The sequence below is a fragment of the Thunnus maccoyii genome, chromosome 3 (genome assembly GCF_910596095.1).
Source record: "Thunnus maccoyii chromosome 3, fThuMac1.1, whole genome shotgun sequence".
NCBI lineage: Eukaryota > Metazoa > Chordata > Actinopteri > Scombriformes > Scombridae > Thunnus > Thunnus maccoyii.
Genome location: NC_056535.1, coordinates 20,678,607 through 20,705,341, shown reverse-complemented (window position 1 = coordinate 20,705,341; position 26,735 = coordinate 20,678,607). Strand labels below are relative to the sequence as shown.

Here is a 26,735-nt window from a genome sequence, read left to right as displayed (position 1 = left end):
GGTGGTGTGCAGGCCTCCGTTCACTCAGCTCTCTGGCTCCAACAGAGGTAACAAGACAACCTAAAAATGCTTCCTTTTGTTTCCTGAATCCCCTTCATCCCTCTTCTGTTACATCCTAAACTTCATCTGTGAAACATTCTAGGAGCTTCAAGGTCTTGTTGTTGCACTAGAGTGCCCTCTAGTGTTGACACCCTGCTTGTCTTCAGACTACAACATTTTGTCACTTGAGTGTGAGTAGGTCTACACGGCAGTGGTTTGCTTGTTTTGCTTTGTTCAGTTTATCCAGTTACATAATGTGTCTCTTTGTGTCACCTTACAGGAGCAGCAGTGGTGCAAGATGTACTCAGATGATTTACTTAAGTAAAAGCAGCAATACACCAATGTAAAAATACTCTATCACAAGTCAAAGTCCTGCATTCAAAAGCTTTCTTAAGTAGAAAAAAGGTATATGCAAAGTATGAAAAGTAAAAGTACTCATTCAGCACATGTAAATATACTGTATAAGTTCAGTAGTTCCTAACCTCAGGGTCGGGTTAAAGCATCTCAAGAAAAATCTGAAGGGTCATAGGAGAGAAGAAACAACTAAGTTCTGCTACACAAATCTGTATTTCATTTTCGAACATTTTTCTCTAATCTTTGCATTCTTTGTACAATATTGGATGTGTTTCCCTATTCAGGCCTTGAAGGACTAGAGAGGAAATGTCTCTTTGGTGAAACTACAAACTATCTGAAATGTAACAACCAGGCACTGATTTTTTGAAAGTGGTCACAAGTCAAAACAGTTGGGAACTTAATCTTTAACCATGCACTGGGTTTTATAAAGTTATCATAAGTATACCATTGCAAGTACAAGTCCTGCATTGAATATGTCACTTAAAGCACAAAAGTATTACCAAAATGTACTTTAAGTATCAAAAGTAAAAGTACAACATGATGCAGAAAAATGGTGTATGATTATATTGTTGGATTATTATTACTGATGCAATAATGTGTAAGCAGCAATTTACTGTTGTAGTTTGTTGAGGAGGACCTTATTTGAACCGTTAGTAGTAGTGAAGTAGCTCAGTAAAGGCCGGATCACCAACCAGGCCAAGTGGGAAACTGCAAAGGGACCCCAGACCACCAGGTTTACTTCATCTCATTTGGGTCTACGTAATTTGATTATTCAAATACTTGCCAGGAATTCGCACCACTGAAGTGCAGTTTCAACTATGACAGGTCCTCCATTCTCTATCTTGTTTTCCTGATTTTGATAAGGGACTTTGTGTCAAGATCTTAACCTGACACACCAGAGAAGTCATCCATGGAAACTGTCAGGCACTTTCAAAAAATACATGACAGGTGATTGGATGAACCATCTGTCTATCACCGTCATCACGGACTAACTTCTCACTGTTGTCACACCTAAACCAGACCTGTGGCTGTCAGTAGTTCCTCATAGGACACTGATTGGTCCGAACCACTGGTGGTCACAAGCTCATAACTTGAGGCCTGACAAGATGAATTCTCGCCTGATCTCGTGATCTTGCTAATCCAGCTGCCTTGCTAGGTAATCAAAATCTAGTTTTAAGGTATTAATTCTTTTAGTTTATATTGAATTCATTTGTTGTAAAGTTGTTTCATCAAACTGCACACAGAAAACTGAGGGCAAGTTAGTATTATTCCATCATAGGGGTAAATTGTTATTTTCATTATTAATAGGCCTGACATTATTGTCTTTAATAATCAATTGATTGTTCGGTGTGTAAAAGGTCTGAAAATAGTCAAAAACACAGATGTTGATTTTAGTATCATGGAAAACTGGAAAAACATATTTGAGATATTCCTGTTTGAGAAGATGACATCAGTGAATTTTTGCTCAAAAAATGATTAATCAATTATCAAAATGGTTGTCAATTAATTTCCTGTCAATCGATTAATCCTCTAATCATTTCAGCTGTAGAGTACCACCATGTATAGTGGGGGACAGTAGGGGCCCAACAACAAACATTTGCCCAGAGGCCCCATAGGAGGTTAATCCAGCCAAGCTGTCAGATAAATGTAAAAATCAGTATTTCCATCTGAAATGTTGTAGAGTAAAACTACAAAGACACAAAACAAAATCTGTGGTTCACCCTCAAGTCACTCAGTATTTATTTACACATTGCTTTACGCAGGGTTTATGTGATGCAGCATCAGCACACTTCATATTACTCTTTTCAAAACACTGTCGGTCGTTGAGTCTTCTTTAAACTGGAGAGGCTCATTCTGTCACCCATTGTGTAAAGACAAATCGCTGCAGATCTCATGGCCCTGAGCAGTAAAAGCAGGCCCTCTTTAGTCTCTGTAGCAAGCACGCCTCAACCTGCCTCCTCAGCACCTTTCAGCAGTTTCCACATATTATTCCTCACATGTAAATAGCTGCTCAGAATGTTTATTTACACTCTATGCAAACCAGTGTCGACAGGTAAGTAGACCTAATGTCTGCGCACATGTAATATTAATCTGACGGTCCTGTCGCAAATAAGCTCCAATCAGCTTCCATTTATGCTTCTCACCCATCCGGTTTTATACAAGTGTTACATTGTGAGAAGCAGTCGTGTCGGTTGAGTTTGCTGCAGATGAGACTAAAGATTTGATACACAGCTCCAGCAGAGTTTCTATAGTCCGGATCAGAAGAATGTTCACACATAGATTCAGAGGCAGCACAAAGATGGAGAACACACCCACGAACCCTATTATTACATTCACCCCCAGGCAGGGAAAACCCCACTGTCGCCACCCACACAGGCTCGTGCAATGTGAGTTCACGTGTTCCTCCGTGATAAATGTCAGAGGTATACCTCTCTTTGTCCTTTCGTGCTCCTGTCCTCCCCTCTCCGCAGACAAACACTCGGGGGAGAGGAGGACAAAGTCTCCATGGCGACACGCAGACATCTGCACGCTGTTCCAGGAATACGCTCTGTGAACAGTGCAGCTGCTCTCTGTTTTCTCTGGGTCAACAGACTGCGCTGGCTCTGACACCGATATCCCAGGGTGCACAGGTTTGGAGGGTGCAGACAGAGCTGGAGCAAGGTTGCCGTTATTGTTAACTCGATGTTTTTCTGTGTGTGTTCTCTCCATCTGTGTGGGAGCCTGGGGCCGTCTGTGCAAGCCTGTGCCCATGGTCAGGACGAACAGGAGGAGGGAGAGGAAGGCCATGCCCCAGCAGGGGTTCACGGCGCTGGGCATGGGGCTGAACAGGTTGGGCAAACATCTGATCAGGGAGTTGTTTGTGTGCAAACAGGCAGCGGCCCACACTTCCTCCAGCTTCCATTGCCACCTGACACTGAGGGCGACAACGACCCACGCTGACAGGCAGCAGAGGTAGCCGACAGCATGAGGCAGCCAACTTTCTTTGTCTGGGTTGTCGCTGTCCTCTTCCTCTTCCACAGTTACTTCCTCTTTATAATAACTCTGTCCATCAGAGCCCACTGTTTGACCCACCGCCCTGTGAGACGCAGCATAGTGAGGCCCCAGCAGTCTGATCAGAGTCTCCACAGCGATCAGAGGTGTGATCAAGAGCAACACCGCACCATATGTGTGGCTGAGAAAGAGCAGGAAGCGCAGGGCGATGGCATCACTGAGCGGGGTCAGCTCAGTCAGCCAGGACTCAAAGATGCACAGGAAACTCAGAAAAACTGGTGAGAAAAACACAAAGTGTCAGTGAGGTGACTCTGGTTGGATTGGATTAGAGCAGTTAAAGGACAGTTTCACAGTTTTTCAAGTCTGTTCTAAAACAATAGTCGGGTTCCCAAATGATTATTGACTTATGTCCTTCTTGGTGTAATCATTCCTCCTCTTCATACTGACCAGTAGAAGATCCTTTCATAATGCATTTACAATGTAAGTGATGGGAGCCAAAATCCACAAGCCTCCGTCTGTGCAAAAATGTATTTTAAAGTTTATCTGAAGCTAATATGAAGCTTCAGCTGTCCGAATTAATCAAATCAAGTAGAAATCTGTCAATGTTAAAATGTCTTTTTAGTGTCAAACTTCCTCTTTGTTACTATACTTCCATCGTAGCTCTACAGGGAAACACTCTCTGAGGAAACAGAGAATTTTTTACTAAAAAGACTGTAACTGTGGAGGAAATCCACTTTATTTGACTAACTCGGGCAGCTGAAGCCTCATATTATCTTCAGATAAACGTTTAAATACATTTTTGCTCAAAACAAGGAATGTAGATTTTGGCCCCCATTGTAAATGCATTTGGAAAGGATCTTCAGTATGAACAGGAGGAATGATTACAGCAAGCGAAACCTGTTTAAATATCCATATGGGCACCTGACTGTTGTTTTAAGATGGACATGGAAAAAACTATCCTTTAATTCCAACTAAAAGTATGTGTATCCCAGGTTAAGTTGCCAGGGAGTACATGGGAGGATTGTGGTGTAGCTCAGCTAATTTGGAAAAACTGAGGTTAAGATTAGATTGCAAAAAGTTGTTGGGGTTTTTTTGTAATTTAGTTCAGGATGAACCCAAATGAATAAACAAATGTACGAATGCAAACCAAACCTACTGAAACCAAGCTTTAACATAAACAATTACAGGATCAATATGTCTGGAGGGACAATTATGTTCATCATCAATTAATCTGCCAATTATTAGATATCTTAAATGTATATTAAATATCACAAAATGTTGAAAAATGCCCATCATATTGCTTGTTTTGTCAAGTCAACACTAAAAAACCACAAAGTTATTTAATATACTATCACATAAGACAAGAAAAGCAGAAAATCCTCACAAGTGAGAAGCTAGAGGTAGGAAATGTTTGGCTGTGACTAAATCAATTATCAAAATAGTTGCTATCAATCAATAAATGATGATAATTACTAGTGTTAAATTACATCCAGTTTAAAATGAAAGAGCTGTGGGGGTACATCAGACTAAAATGGTTGGAACTGGACTGGAATTGGACTAAAGGACTGTGGTGACCGGAGCACCTGGTCGCATCCTCACCTGTGGCCAGGAAGTCCGTGAAGATCAGGAGGCAGCAGCAGCAGAAGCTGACGGGACTGTAGGATACAGCCAATGAGGGCAAGAAGAGGAGACTGCAGGCCAATTTACATAAACACAACACTGTCGCTCCTTCCAACACACCATCCATGGCTAAAAACAAAACAACATTCACACACGGGTCAGCATTTCAAAAAACTGGTTTCTTTTTTGCCTCGGGGTGAAGGAGGTCAGGAATGCCAGGCACTCTGCTGACAGTAACCCCCCACCACCACCACCACCACCACCACAATGTCAAACATTTCTATAGTATCTGTAACATTTCATAAACACACAATTGTTTTACATGATCATTTCACTCTCAGTCAATGTTTTTGCTTCATGGTTGCAGATCAATATTTCATTGTGTACATTAGTAATGAACCCTGGACTAGACGGCTGTTTACAGTTGATTGTTCATTAAAAGTTGTCTTCCTCTGTCGTGATATTTGCATTGCCTTTTTACAAATGACATTTAATACCAGCAAAGAACAAGCAGGTGTTTTGAAACTCCTCAGTAATGTGAGCACAGATGCAAATTTAGAGCAGACTTGAATACACAGACGCCGTTGCTATGACTTGTCTGTAAATATCTCCTCCACCTGACTGACTGATACTGCACAATCAGACTGGTTCAACCTGTGAAAAAAATATTTCCATTATCTCTATCACATGATAACAAGAAGCAAATTTAGAAGATATATTACAGAAAAATATGAGTCTAGATCAAAAACTGCTGTGAGGTTCATTAGTTCTTACCTGTTGCTCACAGGAGCCTACAGAGCAGCATGTCAATATGAGCTTCAAATGTTTCATCCGCTTTCTTCACCTCCCCTTTGCTCCACCCTCTCAGGGGATAATGACCTCCCCCCTCTGCCCCCCCACCACCACCAAAACCTCCCCCGCCTCTGTGCACCCTGCACCTGGCCTGTGTGGAGGTGAGAGAACATGTGCGTCTCGGAGGGTGTGGCGCTGTTTGTACAGACTTGAAAACCAGTCTGGCAGCTAACTAACTAATAACAGTGAGGGATGCAAAGTGCATATCTGTATGTGTGTATGTGTGTGTGTGTGTGTGTGTGTGTGTGTGTGTGTGTGTGAAGAAAAACATGTTGCTATTAGTTAAGGATATACATGACAGAAGATTTTTCATATTGAGTGAGGATGTACAAACATTCCTGCGTTAAACACACACCTTGTTCAAACTATTCTGTGTTATTTCACAGGCTTCAGCAAACACACACGCAGGGAGTTTCATAAAGCAGGATTTGACAGCAGATCAGATAACTGTGAAGAAGACGATGACGCTATACATCCTGCCGATACTCATTTGAATCAACAAAAGTTTAACAATAGGTTCAGAAATATGATACATTCATGCTTTTCAATGAAAGCCAATTTCCTTTAAACCGTTGACCCTATTAAAATGGTTTTCCCCATTATTTAGATGATGATTTGCATATCATCATAAATGATAATGATCACGTTAGTTTCCAGCAACAGCTACTGTGGACTGTTTGGACAGATGGCACAGTCCTCTTACACCAACAAAAGGGAGCTGTGTTGTACTGTACATTACTTATGTATAAGGCTCTACTGGGAAAACTTTTTTTTCACAATTATCTTATGGGGCCTTTTCTGCCTTTATTGTATAGCGGACAATGGAGAGATGACAGGAAATGAAGGGAGAGAGAGAGAGAGATGGGAAATGACATGCAACAAAGATATCCGGCCAGACTCAAACCTGGGAGTCAGCGCCCCCAGAAAACTGCCTCATTATCTCTGCTTTCTGATTGTTTCAAGTTTTGAGTCAACATGGATGAAAAGTCCTTAAAGAGCTCAGAAAAAAATGAAAATGTGAACTTCTACAATGCTCTGACAACTGAATATACTCCATTTGCTGAGGAAGATTGTGTGATATGATTGAGAGCTCTTGAACAGCTACTAAATGGACCTTGTGGTGACATCGTTGTGTCAAATTATACTCAGGTGTTTTGAATCCTACCGGTAATTGTTGTTTGAATGCAGAAGTAATTTAGCTGTTATACTGTCTATGTGCTGTAATTGTGTTTGTCTACATATGTTTTTTTTGTACCCAGGTTTCTCTTGAATAAGAGATCTTGAGCTCAATGAGGACATTTGTTTAAATAAACAATTAACTAACTAACTGTGCTGCAACTTCTCACTGAGTTGAAACAGTCCAGTGATGAATTATTTAGAGAACAGGACAAATTTGCTTTCACAGGAGTCTCATGTCTTTATGTTCTGGTGATACAAAGGAAAGTTTTGTGAACCACATTTTCTTATCAGGTTTATCGACCTTTTTCCTCTTAGTTATCTGTGGCAGCAATCAGGAAGCTGTGCCAAATGTAGTCAAATAAAGTCAATAGAAAGCAATTATTTCCTGTCAAAAAAAAAAAAAGTCTGATTATATTGTGAGCTCTGGATGATGTGTCCTAAACAATTTCTTCATCTCACCATGTTTAAACTCATGAGAAGCTGCAGAAAGGCTGAAAAATGAATGTTGTTTATTAAATGATAAACAACATTTAATTACCTCACTGTGCTCCATCTTTGCTCTCTCTCTCTAATCATTATCATCACATTTGTGTGCCTGTTTTACCCTCAGTGTGACTCATGTCAAACATGTAAGCTGGTGTCCCTGCAGAGTTTTGCATTTGAAATAGAGATGTAAACATAGATTTGAATGTGTCTGTCTGTCACTTTGTATGTGTGTGTGTGTGCGCAAACTCCACATACAGTAAAGATTATGTAGGTAAGAAAGCAACCGTGTGTGCAGGGTTTGAGCAGTGATAATAACACACGTGTATGACTGAATTTTTTTATTGTCACCAAAAATATACAATAATTTCACTTCACGGTTTAAAAAATATATGGTTACATATATGTTTACACTGTGGGCTGCTCAGAAATATGTTTGACTAAGGGATAAAGTTGTGATTTTAGTGCAAAGCAATAACAGGACCATTTTTTTTGCAGACAATCACACTTAAAATGAGATGATATAAACATGTTTAACCATTAAATCTGTTTAACTTTACACTTAGATTCTTTGTGAGACGTTAATTTGACTTTATGGTTACTTTGGAGGCTGTAGTTTGTGATGCCGATAAATATTATTGTTTTTCTAATAAAAGATAGAGAGCAAACTAATATAATAACATGAAAAAGAAGCAGGAGCACTTTGGAATAGCGTCCATGGACATCAGGTTTGAGAATATAAACTTCACAATGAGATGTTTCTAACATATCGTCCATCCTCACTAAGATGAATGGGGTATTATATTCAATAAAATTCAACACTACAGCCTCAAAATGACCATATTTTAAAGTTTAACCACTACCTGTCTAAAACAGTTTCTGAACATTATAACCTTCATAAATGTTAATGTAAAATGTATTAGTTTTATCTGGGTGACCCTAAAACTAAAGTGTAAATTCAAACTAATTCATTGAGCACCGTACATGATCGCAATCTCTCATTCCCACATGTAGAGCATGTCCTCTAGTTTTCAGCCATAAGGCAACATGTTCATGATTATCTCACCCTCTTTCTCTCTCTGTGTGTCTCAGCTGTGGCAGCAGTGCCATCTCCTGCTGAGCTAAGCACAGAGCACATTAGCAGCCTGTCATGCTGCTGCTGAGCGGATTACAGCTCATATCTACTGTAGCTACATGACTGTCTGGACCTGGGACACACAGACAGTTTTTATAGAGACCTTGAAAAGGCCACCTGTAGTGCACCAAATTATTCTCACAATTATACACTCACACGGCAGAACTGGACCTCTGAGGTTCGTCTGATTACAAATATAACTGTGTTTATTTCAGATTGTTTTAAACACGTGAGAGAGTCAGCCTCACACATGCAATAATAACATATAAACACCACAACTGTCACTGTGCAGGAAATTATATGAACTCTACGTGCATATGCACAGTTTAATGTAAACACTGCCGCGCAGATGCGACCGTGACATAGATCTGCGGGAAAATTAGAAACCAGAAAATGGGTTAAAAAATCCCGTTTCAGCTCAGTGTTTTCACGCTGAACAATTCCTCGCCTGCAGCACCCAGAAGTGAACAGCAGGCGACCCGGAAGGTTTGAAGTCCGACTGAGAGCAAGGCAGAAAGAAAGAAGAGTCTAATCCTTTATAAAATATCTCTTCTCTGGCTGGTTCAGGTATGTTGGCCGCTCGATGCAAAATCTCTGCCTGTTTTTGCTCTTTTTCCTCTCACACGCAGCTGCCATGTGTCGCCTCGTCGCCGTTTTTTATTCAAGTCATGCAAAAGTTGCAATAAAAAAAGGAGCATTCGCAGCGCATAAATGATCAAGACTGGTTTCTTTTCTTCTGTCGCGCGAATAAACGCTTCCACTGCGCGTCGGCGCAAAGCTCGACATTTGGATTTATGGCTCAGCGGCTGCAGAGCTTTCAGCAAAGGCATGATGATTGTTGTAGGAAGTGTCAGGGTTTTTTTCCCTCCTCAAGCCGGGCTATTCAAACCTGCAAATCAAAGTAAACAATCATTCGTACGCTTAATGCAAAATATGCCACATCCCGACGCATCCCGAGCGGGTCATTGCATGTGGAGAATTTACCTCCTTATAATATTCGGATCTGCAGAATATGGCGTCCAGTGCTTATAAAAATAAGACAGGGCTGCCATTTTTGTTTTCCTTTTGTCTGATTTTTTTTTTAATAAACTGTCTGAGAATGAGGGAGAGGCGACGGACAGACCGAGGCGCTGCGGAGGATCGTTTCTCTGGAGGAGGAGATGCTCTCATTTAAAGATGATGATGATGATGATGATATTAAGATTTGAATCAGATGATTTTAGTTTTTTAACGGAAGAATAATCATTCAGCAGCGCGGGTACAAAAAATGGGGAAAAGTTAACCCTAACTTTTGCTTCGGTGCTGTTTTTATCCTCACAGATGTTGTATTTCTTTCCAGAGGTGATCTCACTGTTATCATGTTTCTGTTTGATTAACCTGATGCAACTTTTTGAAGCTGAACTACAAGTTTTATGTCAGCATTACCATCTGTAGGATTATTATAGCACCTGACAGACCACCTCTGCTTATATAATGATAACATGAGCATGTGAGTTGTTTTATATCACTTTGGTACCACTTTCTATAAAGGCTCCTTTATGAAGGAGTTGGGATTTATATATTTGTTAATAATAGATGTACTAACGCTTTATACATCAGTTATAAGCCATTAATAAGAACAACTTTAGGGTTTTCAGGTTGTGACTGATGTTTATCATGTTGGTAATCCGTAATAAATGCTTAAGGGTTTTCTCAATTTCTAATAAACTATCAAGTCTCCATGTATTGATGTTAATAAGTCATCAATAAAGAATTTTAATCCATCAAGTTTGCAATCATAAGTACTGACAAGTGAACAGATTTTGGTCCAAGTTAGTGGTCAGTCTGAAGAGTCAAAGAGATTTTTCACAACCTGACAACCTAAACGTTGCTACTATATAAGGTTTATAACCGATCAGTTAGTTATGTTATTGATTATGTGCAAACCCAGCCTACATAGATTTAAAAGACACCAGAAAATACTCTTACAGTGGTGAAACTTTTGTTAGACATGAGCATAACTTCTTACTTTACAATGCAACACATCCCAAGTTTTTTAAAATTCATTTTTAGACATTTTATAAAACTTTACTAAAGTATTTATTAACTGCCATTAGTCACAACTTAGAAAACCCTTTATCATAAAAGGTGACTTATTTGAAAGTACTATTATTAACTACAGCCTGCCAGTTTAATGACTTCAGATAAACTTTTGTCAAAAGGGACCAAAACTTTGATGTTCTGATTCCTTAAATGTCTTGAATGATGGTGCAGTAGAGCTGAAATGATCGATAAACTGAATCAATGGCAACATTTTTTTTATAATAGATTAATAGTTTTGGGCATTTTTTTCAAGCAGAAGTACATTCTCTGCTTCCAGCTTCTCAAATGTGAGGATTTGATGCTTTTCTTTGTCATATTAAATTGAATATCTTTGGGTGTTAGACAGTTGAATACATCACCTTGGACTATGAGATATTATAAGTGGCATTACTATTTTCTGACATTTTATAGACCTAGATCAGTGTGCAGTTTGAATTATATTGAGTTTCTTTTTGATACACCTATACCAGAAATAATTTCCAATATTCTTTACTGGAAAAGATAAAACCCTAAAGTTTATGTGCAGGTATGAATTATTTAGGCCTTATCAAAACTTAGTTGCATTTGTGCAAAATCTTAAAACAATTCTGGCAAAAGCAACGTAGTCTAGACCTGAGTCTACAGGTTACAATGCTGATTGACTTTACAAGGTCTTGATGCCACATACAGTTAAGACAGCACACAACAGCATACAGTATAAATGTAAAGCAATACGTAGGAACTGTGAGTCATACACAGTACCTCGCTGCCTTGGTGAAGCGTGTAATTTCAAAAAGCGACACAGAGATGTCCAGCAGCAGTCAAACTCCTCTGAGGCAGAAAGCCTCCAGGAAGTGAAACTGATCCCCACTGGCATCATTAGAGAAATATTTTGTGGGGTTTAGTGTACGCTCGTACCCCTGGACGTATCGTTTTTGTTTCTCTTGGCTCACCGATGTGGACTGTGTTATGCCTCTGCTAAGCCAAACAGACTTAGGAATGGTGGAGTGTGCCAAAGCACGCAATGCAAAATGTCTCGAAAAGAACTTCATACTGGGTTGAAAAGAGAAAACTGTGGAAAGAAAAGGCCTACAGATCACAACTTTAACAGCAAGTAGCTTTCTCTTCCCCTAAAAAATGAGACACGGCCTGTGGAGGAGCAGCTTCATCAAGCATTATGTTTAATTGCATGCTAAGAAAATGAAACATTCTAATTTAAAAAGACAATGTTCACAGTCACGGGTGTAAAAAAAGAGGAAAAAAAAATGCTGTCACTTACAAATCAGTGTGGCTTGTGGTTTCTGATCAGCATCCTCATTAAAGTCATTCCACGTTCATTATCTTTACTTGGATCATTAACCAACATCACTCAGGTCTTGCTGTATGCTGAGGTGAGACTCTGCAACGTTTCTCCCGTTTCCCATCAGACTCTCAACCAGTCAGGGCCCCATGTACGAGGAGGAGACAGTCAGCGACAGATTAGGATCTGAGCCTCATCACTTTTAACGTTTCTGTTTTCTCTGATAACCGTTCAGGAGAGTTCCCGAACAAACTGTTGTAATCATGTGAGAGACTATCTCTTAGGCAGCATGCCCATCATGCAGTCTTGTGGTTGAAAATCCCCAGAAAAACCTGAACGCAAGGGAGGGTGAACCCCGTCTCGCATCACTCACTTAAACGTCTTCCTTCCTCTCTCTGTGCTATCTCTGACGAGGCGGCAGCTCAGAGAAAGTGCGAGACTACGAGGTCTCCTCTTGCACTTTGGGACAAGAGGAGAACTTAAAACAGAATGTCTTTGAAAATACAATATCACAAGACTGGGACAAGTTATCCCAAATTATCACATCAAACAGTCATCAGCTGCTTGGGAGGAGATCTATTGCCACAAGTTTTTAACCGCTGTTTTCTGCACAAACAATAGATCTTCACATAAATTTACAGTTTTAAGGAATATCTTACAAGAAGGGACAACTGAGTGCAAGGACTTACAAGATAAACCTTAGTGGTCGCAAGTCAATTTTATTTGTATAGCCCAATATTACAAATCATAAATTTGCCTCAGGGGTCTTTAAAATTTGTACAACAACACAAAGTTCTGCTGATTTTTTGTTCTGATTTTCTCTAATCTTTGCTTATTTTCTTGTAAATTATGACTCTGATATTAGGAAAAAATAAAGCAATCAACCAATCCAAAAGTAAACATTGCTTTGTTTTAAGGGTTCGCAAGCCAAAAAGGTTGGCACCACTGTGTTACAAGTTTGAACTCAATACATGTACTGGTCAGTAATTAACTGATGGACAAATGGAGCAGCTGAGTCATGCCCTCATCTGGTTTATGACCTCTTGTGTATTCATTTCAGGATGGCTGAACCGCGCTTTAACAATCCCTATTTTTGGCCTCCACCTCCTACGATGCCTGGCCAGGTGAGTGACTCTGGTATTTTCACGCATTAATGCACATATTAACACTCGGCAGTGAAGTCATTGTATTGTAAGTTTTCTGTGGAATGGTTTGTTGTTTTTTATGATACTAAATAATTGACAGTTTAAAGGAATACTTTTGGAAATATGCTTATCTGCTTTCTTGCCAAAAGTTAGATTGACACTACTTTCACTGAGAGTGGTGTCAATCTTCTCATCTACCTCTCAGCAAGAAAGTGAATAACCATATTTCCCAAAGTATTCCTTAAATGCAGTGGTTCCCAACCTGAGAGTCAGGGCCCAGGGATTAAACGAATATTGTAAAACATTCTTACAGGTCTATAATTTTTGCTTTTTTATCAATAAAAAATTGGATACTACCTCTTAAGGCCTCTACAAAATAAATTAAATACACTTTCACCTCTTCTGGCCTCTAAAAATCCTTTAAATAAGTAATATACCTGATTCTTTCATCTCTCAGGTTTCTAAAAATCCTGCATGAAAAAGAAAAATCTCTGCTTACAACCCATGACCATGCACAGGTCATAACCTATAATAAAGGGTTACAAGGCCAAAAGTTTGGAAACCACTGGTTTAATTTAGTGATCAGTTGTTGATCCTCAGATAACGTTTTGGGTACAATGTCACGTATGAGCCATTAGAGGGAACCATCGTGTCATAAACTGACACTGACTGAACTGATGGCTGTTCTCTTGTCACAAATGTTGTTTCCCGGCTGTCAGCTGGATAACCTAGTCTTGATCAATAAAATCAAGGAGCAGCTGATGGCGGAGAAGATCAGAACGCCTCATCTGCCCTCCGCCACAGTCCCTTCCCAACAGCCTTTACTGGCTCCCCCGAGCCAGGTGGAGGGCAGCCAGCACGTGATGTCCAAAGCCCATCAGATGCCAGTTCTCCACAGCCACAGCCCGTCTCAGCCAGACATCGCTCTGCACGCCCGCCCCGCCTCCAGCTCAGTCACAGGTACGCTTCCTCTGATGCCTCACTGCTTCTCCAGTCCTCACTTTTTACTGATGTGCATGAAATGTGTCCATCCTGCAGTATCTCCCTGAACTATTTTAGTACTTTCTTTTTGTTTTGTTGGCAGTACTGGAGGCCTCTTTAACAGCTTAAAAACATACTTAGGATTCTTTTATCACCTTGAAACGTCATGAATTTCTCAGATTTGAAGAGAGCTTACAGCTTATAAACATGATTTGGGACTGATGACGTGTTTCAGAAGTCCGCTACAGAAAATCAAACATTACTTCTTTTTGTAAATCATGGCTAAATACAGTGAGTTTCAGGTTTTGGGGTGCCCTGTTGACCTAGGGGTCAAGACACTGACCATGAACTGCAAATCTCTGGTTCGTGTCCAGATCCGGACCCATGTCATTCCCCATTTCTCTCTCTCCCCTTATTTCCTGTCATATACCTGCTATCAGATATATAATAAACACATTAATGTCCCAATAAATACATTTTAAATAAAAATGACAATGGATTTTCTAGGGCTGTAGTCAACCAAAGAAAATCGTACATAATCTTTAACTAATCGATTAGTTGCGGAGGTGTGTGTAACGTTAGCATTTTCAGGTTAGGCTAACCCATGTTTGCTAACTTTGGAGCTAACGACCTTTACTTTTCCAGCACTTGGGGAAATAACAGACATGACTTTTCTTGGTCTTGAGATGCTGCAATATTTATCAACAGACACACTGGAGTCTGTACTGTACATTTACTGCCAGACTGACAACTTACTGCTAACCTTTTCCTCTGCTCCACACGCATCCACCATCACTTTTCTGCTGCTAGCTCTTTCCCACTCGCTACGCAGACATATTACGCATTCACAAACGGAGTATTCATTAACGGAGTTACGCTACCAAGAGTTTCCCAGGCAACGACACAGAGATTGACTCGCGTTTCAGAACAGCGCTGCACAGAAACTCCCAAATGCTATTGATTTCCAAATGAATGGATATTTGGCGTTATTTTTGGCATTAAATTTTTTTTGGCCTGGTTGGGGTTCTCATTGTTATAATTATTGGAGAAACACTGATTCACTAAACGTTCAGTATGTAAATGCCCAGTAAACGTAGAGTACAGTTAGACCTATCAGTCTCCATTAGGTTTTCACCATAGACTGTATATAAATATAAGCATATCCTCACACACTTTTCTCTGATAACAATGACCTTCATCATCTATTTATCTTAACCACTAATTATGTTTCATATTGCATTTCAGTGGACTAAGGACTTCAGTGAACAGTTTGGCACACAGTGTACTGGAGTAAGAGACTAAAAATTGTGCCGCCTTTTCCATTCATTCAATTGAGAATCCGATTTGAATTGAGAATCGATTATGAATCAAATCAGACACCAAGAATGTGAATCGAATCAAATCGTGAGATTCCCAAAGATTCCCACCCCTAGTTAATTCTCTGGGGGGGGGGGGGGGGGGGGGGGGGGGGGTTGATCATGATGATGAAAGATGAATGTACGTTGTTAAAAAGGTGAATTTTCTGCACATCTTTCCCAGGTCGTATTCTGGGGGATGTAAACTTGAATCTGGACGATAAGGCAGCTATAAAAGCCAGAGGATTATGGGAAGACTGGCATCTGCGTCAACTCATAGACCATCCCTCCAGAACAAACCACGTCTCAGGTAACCACACAGCCGTCAGCTGCAGTGTGGGTTTCACTCATCATTAGGACCGGAAAATAATGTTGATAAAATCTGACTGCTCTGTACTGTGTGAAGGGGCAGGAAGTAGATAGAACAATGTAAACACTTAATGGAAAATGACTTGAACTTCAAAGTTATCAAGTCATTTTGCAAACACCGCAACAAAAGGGAGTCGTATTACAATGGCCTGCATGCCAAGTGTCAGTGTTTGCTTTGTGTCCATTATCCTGCACTCTTGTCCATCAGCTTGTGACAATCATTTGTCCATGTTGATAAAGTTTGTGTTTTGAATACAATGCTATCATTAATTGATTTTGTAGTGTTTGCAGTTTCCTGTTTCTGTTCCTCTTTCTATATAAACACTTAGCCTGGTTCCATATTTCTGAATTGCTACCAACATATCTGATTTTTTCAGATATATTAAAATAGGAAAAAATCAGATATATTCAGATAAAATGAATCAATGAAGTGAAGTGAAAAGTGAATTCAGTCTGATTATCAGGCTAATATATACGTTATATGTGTAACACATGAAAAACTCAGATGTGTGTTTGCATGGATCAGTGTTCAGAGTGTACAGTCTTTGAATCAGTCAACTCAAAAGCTGCAACATCTGACACTTATGAGTTAGCTATAAAACTGCATTTACAAGCTGACCTCCAATTGGTAAATTAATTTTACTAATTTAATCGGTTGCATTTAAATGCACCATTCTGGTAGACGTTCATTATACAGTTTGAAATGCATTTCCACACACAGCTTTGGATGGAAGAAGTTATAAAAATACAAAAAAATCTTTTGGGTGTGAACTAAACTGTTTGGTTTGGCTGCCCAAATAAATCTATATATGTATAACATTGCACACAGTATAAAAACAGATGAATACAGTAAATAGCAATGCAACCTGCCCATCAGTCTTACGCTTTTAGAAATGTCACCTTTCTGCATTACAATGAGTTATTTCAGTCTTGTCCTCCTTTGCACTCATCAGGTGTGGCGCTGGCATCCAGAACGGGCAACCTCAACACCTCAGAGATCATCACCCCCACCACGCCCACCTCAAGCAGCCACAGCCGGCTGGGCGGAGCTCCCACACCTCACCTCATCTCAGGGTTAGCCAGCTGCCACGGGATGGAGCCTGGGAAAAACAACGGGGGCCTCGTGGGTCTCCTCGGGCCCCCTCCAAAGGATGAACGAGGGCGTAAGAAGATCAAAGCAGAGAATGGGTCGTCGCTGTTGGTGGTGCCCTATCCCATCTTAGCCTCAGGCAATGACCAGTCCTGTGTCACCATCACTGCCAAACAAGGAAAAACCTACAGGTAATGCAACTGCTCTCACTGGAAAGTTTCCCATTTCTTCTTGTATAATACCAGTGCTAACCAGTCCTGTAAATGCATAGTTACAGAAGGTACACTTCCTTTGACCCATGACTCACAACTGTTTCCAGATAATAAGGGGTTCAGTGGTACTGTAGATACTGCAGTAGTCAAATCTTCATCTCTATTACAAAAAAGAAGTAGTGAGATTTACAGCAAATTGTAAGTAAACAAGCAAAAATAGATTTTAAAAAGTAATTATACAAAAAAACCATAGGTTCAAGAAATAAAACATAAAAAGGAAAACTGAACTCAATCACAACATGAAATTAATTTTGCACCAGTAGTTACACAAATGCTTAACATAATAATGATAAATTAACTTTTCTAATGCACTTTTCCTGTTCCAAGGACTCCAAGGAGTTGTCTTCCCCCTATTAACCCTCCAAATGCTTTATCACTTATTGTAAAAACAATTTACAATAAGACAAGCAGATTCCACATTGTACATGTTGTCATTTTTTCGCTTTAACCATTCAGTGTTTAAAATTACTTTCTTCTTGCCTCCTGTCTTTTCTGTACTCTCTCACCTACTTTTCTCCCTCTTTTATAATTTTTTCCTCCTTTTCACCCTTCCCTCCTGTATTTCACATATCATATTTAACCATTATTCAGTTCCTGGTACCTGCAGATGGAGCCATTTCCCAGTTTTGGGTTTTGCTTGCTATCAGTAAGATTCTCATCAAATATTTGTCTGTGATATTAAAAAATCAAAAGGAATGGTTGTTTTGAAATGGTCTCCAACCATTTGTGAATTTCTTGCTGATAAGGCAGAAGTTTGGCTCATTTCCAAAATACATGTTCACTTTATTACATACACTTTTACAGTCTAATACAATCCAAACAGCTCTGCTATGAATTCTACTTTTATGAAGCTTATAATTTTTTTGTCGTTGATGTTGACACTGTTGGAAAGTCATAATTCTACTTTATTTTTATTTTTGAGGTTGTAGTGGGTGGTGGTATTAAACCAGACTGCTTTATTGAAAAGTGTTTGTTATATTTTGTCCAACACTAGGATATAAAAATATTAGAAACACTTTTCAATATAATGCAGTCAGTCTGTCAGGTTGGATCTGTTGCATTGCATTTTGTCTTGTAGCAGCCGGTTCCTTACAGTCTCCACTGCCTCAGTATTTGGAGCACATGTGAAGAGTGAATTAAGATTGAACCTGACTGACAAGTCCTTGGAGTTTTTGGGTGCTGGAAGAAATAAAGTAAAAGTAGAAATAAAATAAATGTTTTTAAAAAACATATTATCAGTATTACCAGTTGAGCTGAATTAAAGTATGAAAGACACAAATGCACATATTTGTACTGTTAAGTAATTGCTATTGTTTGATTACTCATGAATTAAGGTGTACATAGCATTTTAATGTTATAGTTGCTCGAGCTGGAGCTGATTTTAAGAACCTTATATGAACCTTATAATCTTATAAATCATTCCTACTGTAGGTCAAAGAGATGATACTGTTCCTTGCTCAATAATATTCCTGTATTGCAAATTAATCCTCCCATTGAGCAAGATCCAACGACAAATTTGTAATTCAGGAATGTGCGATATCTATAATATAGGCTCCATGTGTGTCTTATTTATCTGTGTCTTCTTTCTGTGTCACTGTGCTCTTTAATACAGGTGTAAAGTTTGTCCGCTGACCTTCCTCTCCAAGTCAGACATGCAGATCCACTCCAAGACGCACACAGAGGCAAAGGCTCACAAGTGTCCTCAGTGCACTAAGTCCTTTGCGAACGCATCTTACCTGGCCCAGCACCTCCGCATACACCTGGGTGTCAAACCGTACCGCTGTTCCTACTGTGAGAAAAGTTTTCGCCAGCTCTCACATCTGCAGCAGCACACCAGGTCTGATATTTACATACACTCCCTCCTCTCTGTATTGGTAAATGAACAGCATTTATGTACAGCAGCACTTTTATCCAAAGACTGTTGCAGTTTTGCCTCTCTTTCCTTTCCCATTCACACATGCTCACATACTGCCATCGATGGCAGAAAGCTACCATGCTAGGCTCTTGTCTAACCATAGGGAGCAATTTGGGGTTCATTGTCCTCAAGGACACTTTGACAGGTAGACAGGAAGAGCTTAGGCTCAAACTGCTAGCCCTATGCTCATGATTACTGGTTTTACATTTTTTTTGTTATACACCAAAGCTTTATTGAGCATAAGTATATTGTTGTGGTTCAATAACACATTAAGTTTTTTCTTAGCAGTCCTGTATAACGTACTGTTTCTTAACAAGCATAACAATAGAAAGCTGTGATGGAATATGACTAGGGTAAAACCTTCCTTCCTTCCTATGCAAAAGTTAGTAATTAGTCCCCTTCAATAAATAATTTGTAAATAAATGCTCAATTTATTCTCTCATATTAAAGGAATAATTCAAATCACAAAGAAGCATATTTTTTCACTTCCCTCCAGTGGTTTCTGCCTGTACAGTTGGTTTAAAATTAAACATTGAACATAAAAACAGCACTTTTATAAGATAGTATTGAAAACCGTTGACCATATTTACTTTGTTATGTATTGAAGTTCCTTTTGGGAAGACATGATGATTACAGGTCCGTTTAACAGGAACAATGTTGTCTTTAGTGTCTGTACGAGCCTGTCCTCCCAAGAAAAACAAGCTCCAAAATCAACTGTAGCCAAAATCATCTGATAGTTACGTTTCAGTGACAGACGCCATCAAGCAGCCGTAGTATGGTAGTAATTATGACGCAGTTCAGATGACGTCTTTACAAGGTGACTTCTTTATTAGGAAGACGCGGGTTGGGTGGATGGTTAGATAGTTAGATGGCTAAAAGTGGCAAAAAAAAGTGGACTTACCTGCAGGAAACCGCTGTTCTCTTCCCGTTTCCAACCACGAGTCGGGACATTTTTTTTAAACCGTTACATGTTGTTTACCGTTGCCATGACGACAACGGTTGGTTAACTTGAAGGAAGTAGTGACCATGTTTCAAGAGATTATTTTTAACCCAAAACATGATCTTCCACTAATCCTACTAAGTGTTTTTTGTGCCTAAACCAAACCAGACCTTAACCACAGCGTTGTCACACCATGAAACATCATTATTTTTTAACAGTGATTTGTAACAGTTTTGGAAACTGGCATATTACGATCTAGTGGGTCGTTCTGGAGTGCAGGTACAAACTAATAGTCAAATGGTCGTTTATTTGGAGGACTTGTTGTTTTAAACAACTTAGTATTATTGGGGAAAATCTTATTTTTTTTCAGTCTTTGAAAGTGAATTAGTGACAAATTATATTACTTCACTAGAAATCATGAAAGGACATTTTGCTCAAAGCCATTAACATTACTTCATGAGCCAACCCTTTATTAGTGTTAAGTTATTAAAGCAGCAGGAACTGACATTTCAGCTTGTTGTGTCCAGTCTGGTCAGTTAGGAAGGAGCACCAGCAGTGTTAGTAGCAGGCTGGTGGATTTAGTGTAGATGTGCCCTACATGATGACAGTAACTGCCTTTGTCCTTTTCAGCTCTTCTTTACTCTTTTCTTGCCAGATTTAGCTGCTGGTTTCTTATGGTACTGTGCAAACTAAGACAAGACAAATCCCCCTGCAAAAAAAGATTTAAACATGTTACACTGGCAACAAACTTAAAGCATGTTGTAATTCCATTTTTGTCATTTTAGTATGTTATATAACTTTGTATTTCAGTGTGTTACAAGTTTTGTAGCTTCCTTTCTGACCTGCCTGAAAAGATTTTCAGTTGGCTAATTTTGCCTCACTTTCCCAATTTTAGAATCCACACAGGTGATCGGCCGTATAAATGCGCCCATCCAGGATGTGAAAAAGCTTTTACTCAACTATCCAATCTGCAGGTAAACATTAAACTTTTCTCCTTCACCTGTTTCACCACCCCCTTTCCTCCGCTGCCTGAATAGATCTGTGATAAGACCGTGAGACAACAACTTCCACAACGCTGCATGAAAGTGTCTCATTTTATGTTTTGTGTTCCCTGCTGAAGTCTCACCAGAGGCAGCACAACAAAGACAAGCCCTTCAAGTGTTCCAACTGTTACCGTGCCTATTCGGACTCTGCCTCGCTGCAGATCCACCTGTCTGCACACGCCATCAAAAACGCCAAGGCCTACTGCTGCAGCATGTGCGGCAGGGCGTACACCTCAGTGAGTTGGAGATCCGAATCATTTTACATTTGAAAAAATCTGGATTAACTGTAGCAATCATGTCTAAAGGTCTTCTTTTTTGTTGATGAAGCTCTCTTTTTTTCTCCCCCCAGGAGACCTACCTTATGAAGCACATGTCTAAACACACACTGGTGGAACACATGGTGTCCCATCACTCCCCTCAACACAGGACAGAGTCTCCCAGCATCCCTATACGGATCTCTCTCATCTGAGCTCCACCGCGTGGTTTAATCCTCACCCGTCTCCTGCCCTTCCATTTTCCTGATTTCCTGTGACATCAACGTCTCCCCCTGATGGACTTTGAACCCATGAACGGGTTCCAAAAAATGTGCCAGATTGTACTAGTATCTTGTGAAGAGGTGCTCTTTTAATGAGTATATCCTCCTTTCCTTTCTTGCTGACCAGATAGTATTATCTGGAACATCCAAAGATGATTTTTTCAGCACTTTCAGGCCTGGAAATGACAGGCCTAAAAAACATTTTTTTGTGTGTGTGACTTCACAGAAGAAAAAAAAAAAAGGTATCGCTCCAGGCAGCTACATGGAAAATCTTTTTAAACATTTTTGTGTTGTAACAGATTACTTTGTCTTTTTTATATGGTCCTTTACGATCTTAAGTCTTTGCAAAAAAAATATATTTGCATCAGAAATAGTCTTCCATTAGCTCGGTGGCCAAGTGAACATAAAGCTGAATGCTTATATAAATGTGTATTCATGTATATTGTGCCACTTCTTATGTCCGTGTTTGCAATGTTTCATCATACACGTCATTGTAACGCATACACAAATAATCTGTCAGTATTTTTCTTTGGTAGTTTTTATTTTCACCTGTTTTGCCATGTTCACCCCGACCAGAATGACTCATAACTGAAAGGATGGATGTTTTTCTTTTATATATTTATGTTATAAAACAGAGACAATGCTCAGAAACAATGCTCAAAAACACAGTTCAATCTGGTCAAGATTAAAAAGTGTTTGGGTCTCCTAAATTCTAAACACTGTTATAGAGCTGTCAATACAATTTTAAAAATACACTAAAAAAAAACCCTTTCAAAAACTGAATTGAAACTTTAATTGACGCAATGAGTGTATGAGCTTCTGCTTATAAGTACATGTTACCTTAGCACAAGAAGTGAATCAAAAATATGTTTTTAAGAGCTGGTCAGACCTCCCTGAAAATAGTGACATATGCCTTTTTATTTCCAGATTCACTAAAATATTTAGGATTACTGTGTTAGAATTATATTGAGTGATGCACTTCTGTTACTTTAATCCACTTTATATTTAATTGGATGTGCAAATAAATAAATGTTAATATGATAAGACTTATATTTTACACCAAACAGACAGATGTGTAACAATTCTGGAAACATGAATAATCTTTTGGGTTTTCAGTCATAATGTGTAGTTGAAGCATCAACCTTCTTTAATTATTCATTGTTTTATTAATGAACACTTTGCCATTTTATATGCATTTAAGCCTTAACTTTGTTACAACTCCACTCTGTTGTTTTATCACTTTACATTTGCCTTTTATGTCATAGCATGATATATACTGTACATAAACTATATTAACTGTCAACCTGTTTTATAATAAATAATTCTATAATTACAGGGGTTGGTGAAAGTCTACATTTTGTTTTTGCTGGCGACATGTCAACATGTCAGGGCTTTTACATGAATAATCTTGGAAAACATGTTAAAAGTGCAGTGTGAAGAATTTAAAGGATTTGGAAGAAATGGAATATAATATTCATAAGTATGTTTTAATTAGTGTATACTCACCTGAAAATAAGAATCGTTGTGTTTTGTTACCCTAGAATGAGCCCTGTATGTCTACATAGCGGGACCTCTTTCACGAGGCTTGCCTTGCACCACCATGTTTCTACAGTAGCCCAGAACAGACAAACCAAACACTGGAGCGCTCTGGAGGGGGCCTTTCACGTTTTTCATGAGTTTCGTGACCACTGTCTATTCTCCTACACACTTGGAAGGGGAGGCGGAGTAGAGGTGTATGCTTTTGGTTGCAATTTGCAACCTCACCTAGATGCCACTAAATCCAACACACTGGTCCTTTAACACAGGACGACTGTCACATGATGCTTCTTATTTGAATGTTGGAAACTATATTTCATAAAAAATGTTAAGGCACTTCCAAAAAATTTACACTTTCTGTTGACACAGACTTTGTTTGACAGAGGAAGCTAATTTTTAATTCTGATGAATAAAATATCACAGCTCCTTCTCAAAAGACTTTTTATGGAGTCATCGTTGTTGGGTTACTCTTTTGATCCCACACAAAAGTTTACGGTTATGCAGGATGATGTGTTTGTAGGGAAATGTGATTCAAAGCTGTGGACTGGACATGACTCCTGTTTCACACTTTTACTGTTGACTATGGAGACAGACGAGGATAATGTCTCATCTCGGCTGCAGTAAAAAGCTGGACAGTTAAGTGTCTGTGAAAAAGGAAGCATCCGTTCAAAGCTAGACTGTGATCACCAGAGGCAAACAAATGGCAGTTTACATGAAGTCAAAGAGAGAATAAAAATATAAATAAAAATTAATTAATTAATTGTTACAAATAATTTCAAGTAGTTCTGTCCACTAAAGCTCAGTGGATTGTTTCAGTGTATTTAATCCCCCACAATGTGTTTTAAAAGGACTCTAATGTGCATAATAAACCATGTAAAACTTGACACAGCTTATATGTACCAGTAAGCCACAAACAGGTAGGTGGGTAAACCACTGAAATCAAGGATTTAACTCCTTTGTGATAATACATTAATGCATATTTGTTCATTCTTATGTCATTTTATCTTCTGTATATCTAATGTCTAATCTGATCAGGTTGGTGAATCTGGAAACATACGCTTATAAAAACCTGTTTACACGTGTAAATAAGCATAGAGCAAACAGAGATTTACAGGAAATGTTCACTGCTAAGAGGTTAAAAGGATAAAACAAACACTGACTGTCATGCCATCAACAATTTGCATGTTTTTGCTCATTTCCTACAAATAATGAGTACTTCAAATCATCACTCATGATTCTGCAAACCCGGCTGTGGTGTTTCATTTATCCTAATGTTTTTTTTTCTTCTACCCTCAAAGCAGACATTGGTTTCCACTAACTGTCATACAGTATGAAAATCAATTAGCAGACTCTTGAAACTTGCTTAATTTGTGTAGTTCAACACAGTTGAAATATAACATTATTGTTGTGAGGCAACATAGCGCATACTTTTCAACTCAGACTGCACTTAAACTGCGTTACTATGAAACAATAATGGAAATAAATCATTAGTTAATTATAATGATAATAGTAGCAATGCAAACTTGATGTTCATTGTCTGCATATAGATTTTTATATTATACAGGATTAATTTAATCTAATAGCTGTCTGAAAAGCATGGAAACACATGTAAACAGCATGCACTGATAGACACAGAGCTACATGAGCATCCCACTGGAGGTTTGTTTCTGACCACCTGAGGAATGTAAATTCACTCAGGTTTTAACTCTGCTTTGGTCAAATTCCTGAGAAAAATGTCTGAGTTTTAAACTTGCAGCCACTAGATTATTTCATCATCTCTTCATGCTCCCTGTGCATCATTAAAGGTTGTCTTGATACATTTTCTGGGTAAAACTTGAAACAGGTTTCATTAGATCTGATTAGATCAACAGCACAGTTACAAGGTATTGCAGACCTGGCTGGGAGCAGGTCCAGCTGTTTGTTAACCACTCGAACTGTGATTTCTTTTGCCTTCAACTCTATTTATATTCCATCTTGTGGTGAGGTTATTTTTTACAATGAACGCAGAATTGGTTTGACATCTTAAAAGCCACAGTTCTGATCTTATCAGACCATGGACTGTATGTATCAAATAGTCAAAAAGTACTTACTTGAATTACTTACAAAAAGTAATTCAAGAAATTAATAATCAATTTAGATTTACACAAGCCGTTTTCTCACAGAAAGACTGAGATTGTTGATTGAACGCAGTGAGAAAACAATGGGTACATCTAAAGTCTCCTAATTTATATGTCCTCGCTCCTCGCCTGAACCGGAAGTTGTTCCTGATGTGCCATTTTCTGCTCCGAGGAGCGAGGAAACACGAGAGCAGCCTTCACGGAAGTCTTTTACGGGCCAACACGCCCCCTTATTGGATATCAGTTATTGATTGGACGCTGCAGCTGATTTGACTGATCTGATACATCACTGCAGTTTCGTACGGAAGTGGAGATTACAGATTAAATTTAAGTGTATCATTCCCAAGTTTTATGTTTTATTTGTTTTCTGATTCATCATAGTTACAAATCTGTTAATTGTCGTTCTGATCAACAAAAGAACCATGAACAACTTTCTTCATTTATAAGAAAGATTTTTTTCGTGATGTTATTTCCTCTATTAAACTGTTTCTTGCTGACAGACAGACTCTTCCTGACTTTAATTTTATCCATAATAACAGTTAAACACATCTATATCATTTATCGTCATTTCCATTCAGTCACATGTGAGGCTGAAAATTCCTGAGTGTCGGGTTTGATATGAGTTAAATCATATCCATTTGCCCTGAAACATTTAGCCAAATACATATTTTCCAGTGTTCAGAAGACATCCTGATCATATTCTGGGTTATTGAATGATGAATTTACTATCAGGGTTATCAAAAGATACAGATGCAAATAATCAATAAATAGTATAAACGCGTTCTGCGAGTAGAAATGGTTCCTGTGCCTCTGAGCAGGACACAGTATAACACAGAATGCAGGTAACAGGCTGCAGAGAGGAAACAGCTGCTCTAGCGATGATAACTGTGAACCTTTATTAGTATTAACACAGTGCACATGTGTACAGACACAAACTCCTTCAGAAGTTTCTACAGCTGTTAAAGTCGACTGACAGCTGATCCAGCTGTGATCAGCTGTCACCGTCATCAGAAACGGACGTCGCTTCACATGACGCTTCAGAGGAGAGGACGTCTCATGTCTCTTAAAACACATTTCCTCGTTTCCTCGCTCCTCGCTTGGTTTCCTTGCATCCACGGTGGGAGGGACTAAGACGCAAGGAAAAGACGCAGGTGAGGGAAACGTGGATGCAATTTAAGAGACTTGGGATGCACCCAGTGTGTAGACTGACATCACATCCTGAAAAAAAATATAGAAATAACTACATTTCAATTGAATTGAACTATGGTGACAATTAGAGCATATTAACCCTCTGATCCCAAACATCATGTTTTCTTTAGAGCATCATTACTCCTCAATAATTTAAGCTACAGACATGTAGTTTTTTTCCCTGTTTAACTAGAGAAACGGCGCAAACCGGCGAGTGTGTTTGTCCATGTGAGCG

The 26,735-nt window shown here is 39.1% G+C and overlaps 2 protein-coding genes across 4 annotated transcripts; one reads left to right on the top strand and one right to left on the bottom strand.

The window, feature by feature from the left end:
- Window positions 1-2,109: 2,109 nt before the first annotated feature.
- LOC121894001 lies at window positions 2,110-17,015 on the bottom strand. Its single transcript, XM_042406273.1, has 3 exons — window positions 16,928-17,015; window positions 4,984-5,133; window positions 2,110-3,659 (listed from the first exon to the last, which is right to left on the bottom strand). The coding sequence occupies exons 2-3, from the start codon at window positions 5,129-5,131 to the stop codon at window positions 2,548-2,550; spliced, it is 1,260 nt and encodes a 419-aa protein (XP_042262207.1). The 5' UTR covers window positions 5,132-5,133; window positions 16,928-17,015; the 3' UTR covers window positions 2,110-2,547.
- znf362a (zinc finger protein 362a) lies at window positions 5,942-22,992 on the top strand. 3 transcript variants are annotated; one of them, XM_042406272.1, is made up of 9 exons: window positions 5,942-9,220; window positions 13,075-13,138; window positions 13,912-14,119; window positions 15,680-15,805; window positions 16,818-17,145; window positions 18,839-19,063; window positions 20,977-21,055; window positions 21,202-21,360; window positions 21,474-22,992. In XM_042406272.1, the coding sequence occupies exons 2-9, from the start codon at window positions 13,076-13,078 to the stop codon at window positions 21,591-21,593; spliced, it is 1,308 nt and encodes a 435-aa protein (XP_042262206.1). In that variant the 5' UTR covers window positions 5,942-9,220; window position 13,075; the 3' UTR covers window positions 21,594-22,992. The 3 variants fall into 3 exon arrangements, with proteins under 3 accessions (XP_042262206.1, XP_042262204.1, XP_042262205.1); XM_042406270.1 differs by having other exon boundaries at window positions 13,879-14,119; XM_042406271.1 differs by lacking the exon at window positions 5,942-9,220 and having other exon boundaries at window positions 11,016-13,138.
- The last annotated feature ends 3,743 nt before the right edge of the window (window positions 22,993-26,735 follow it).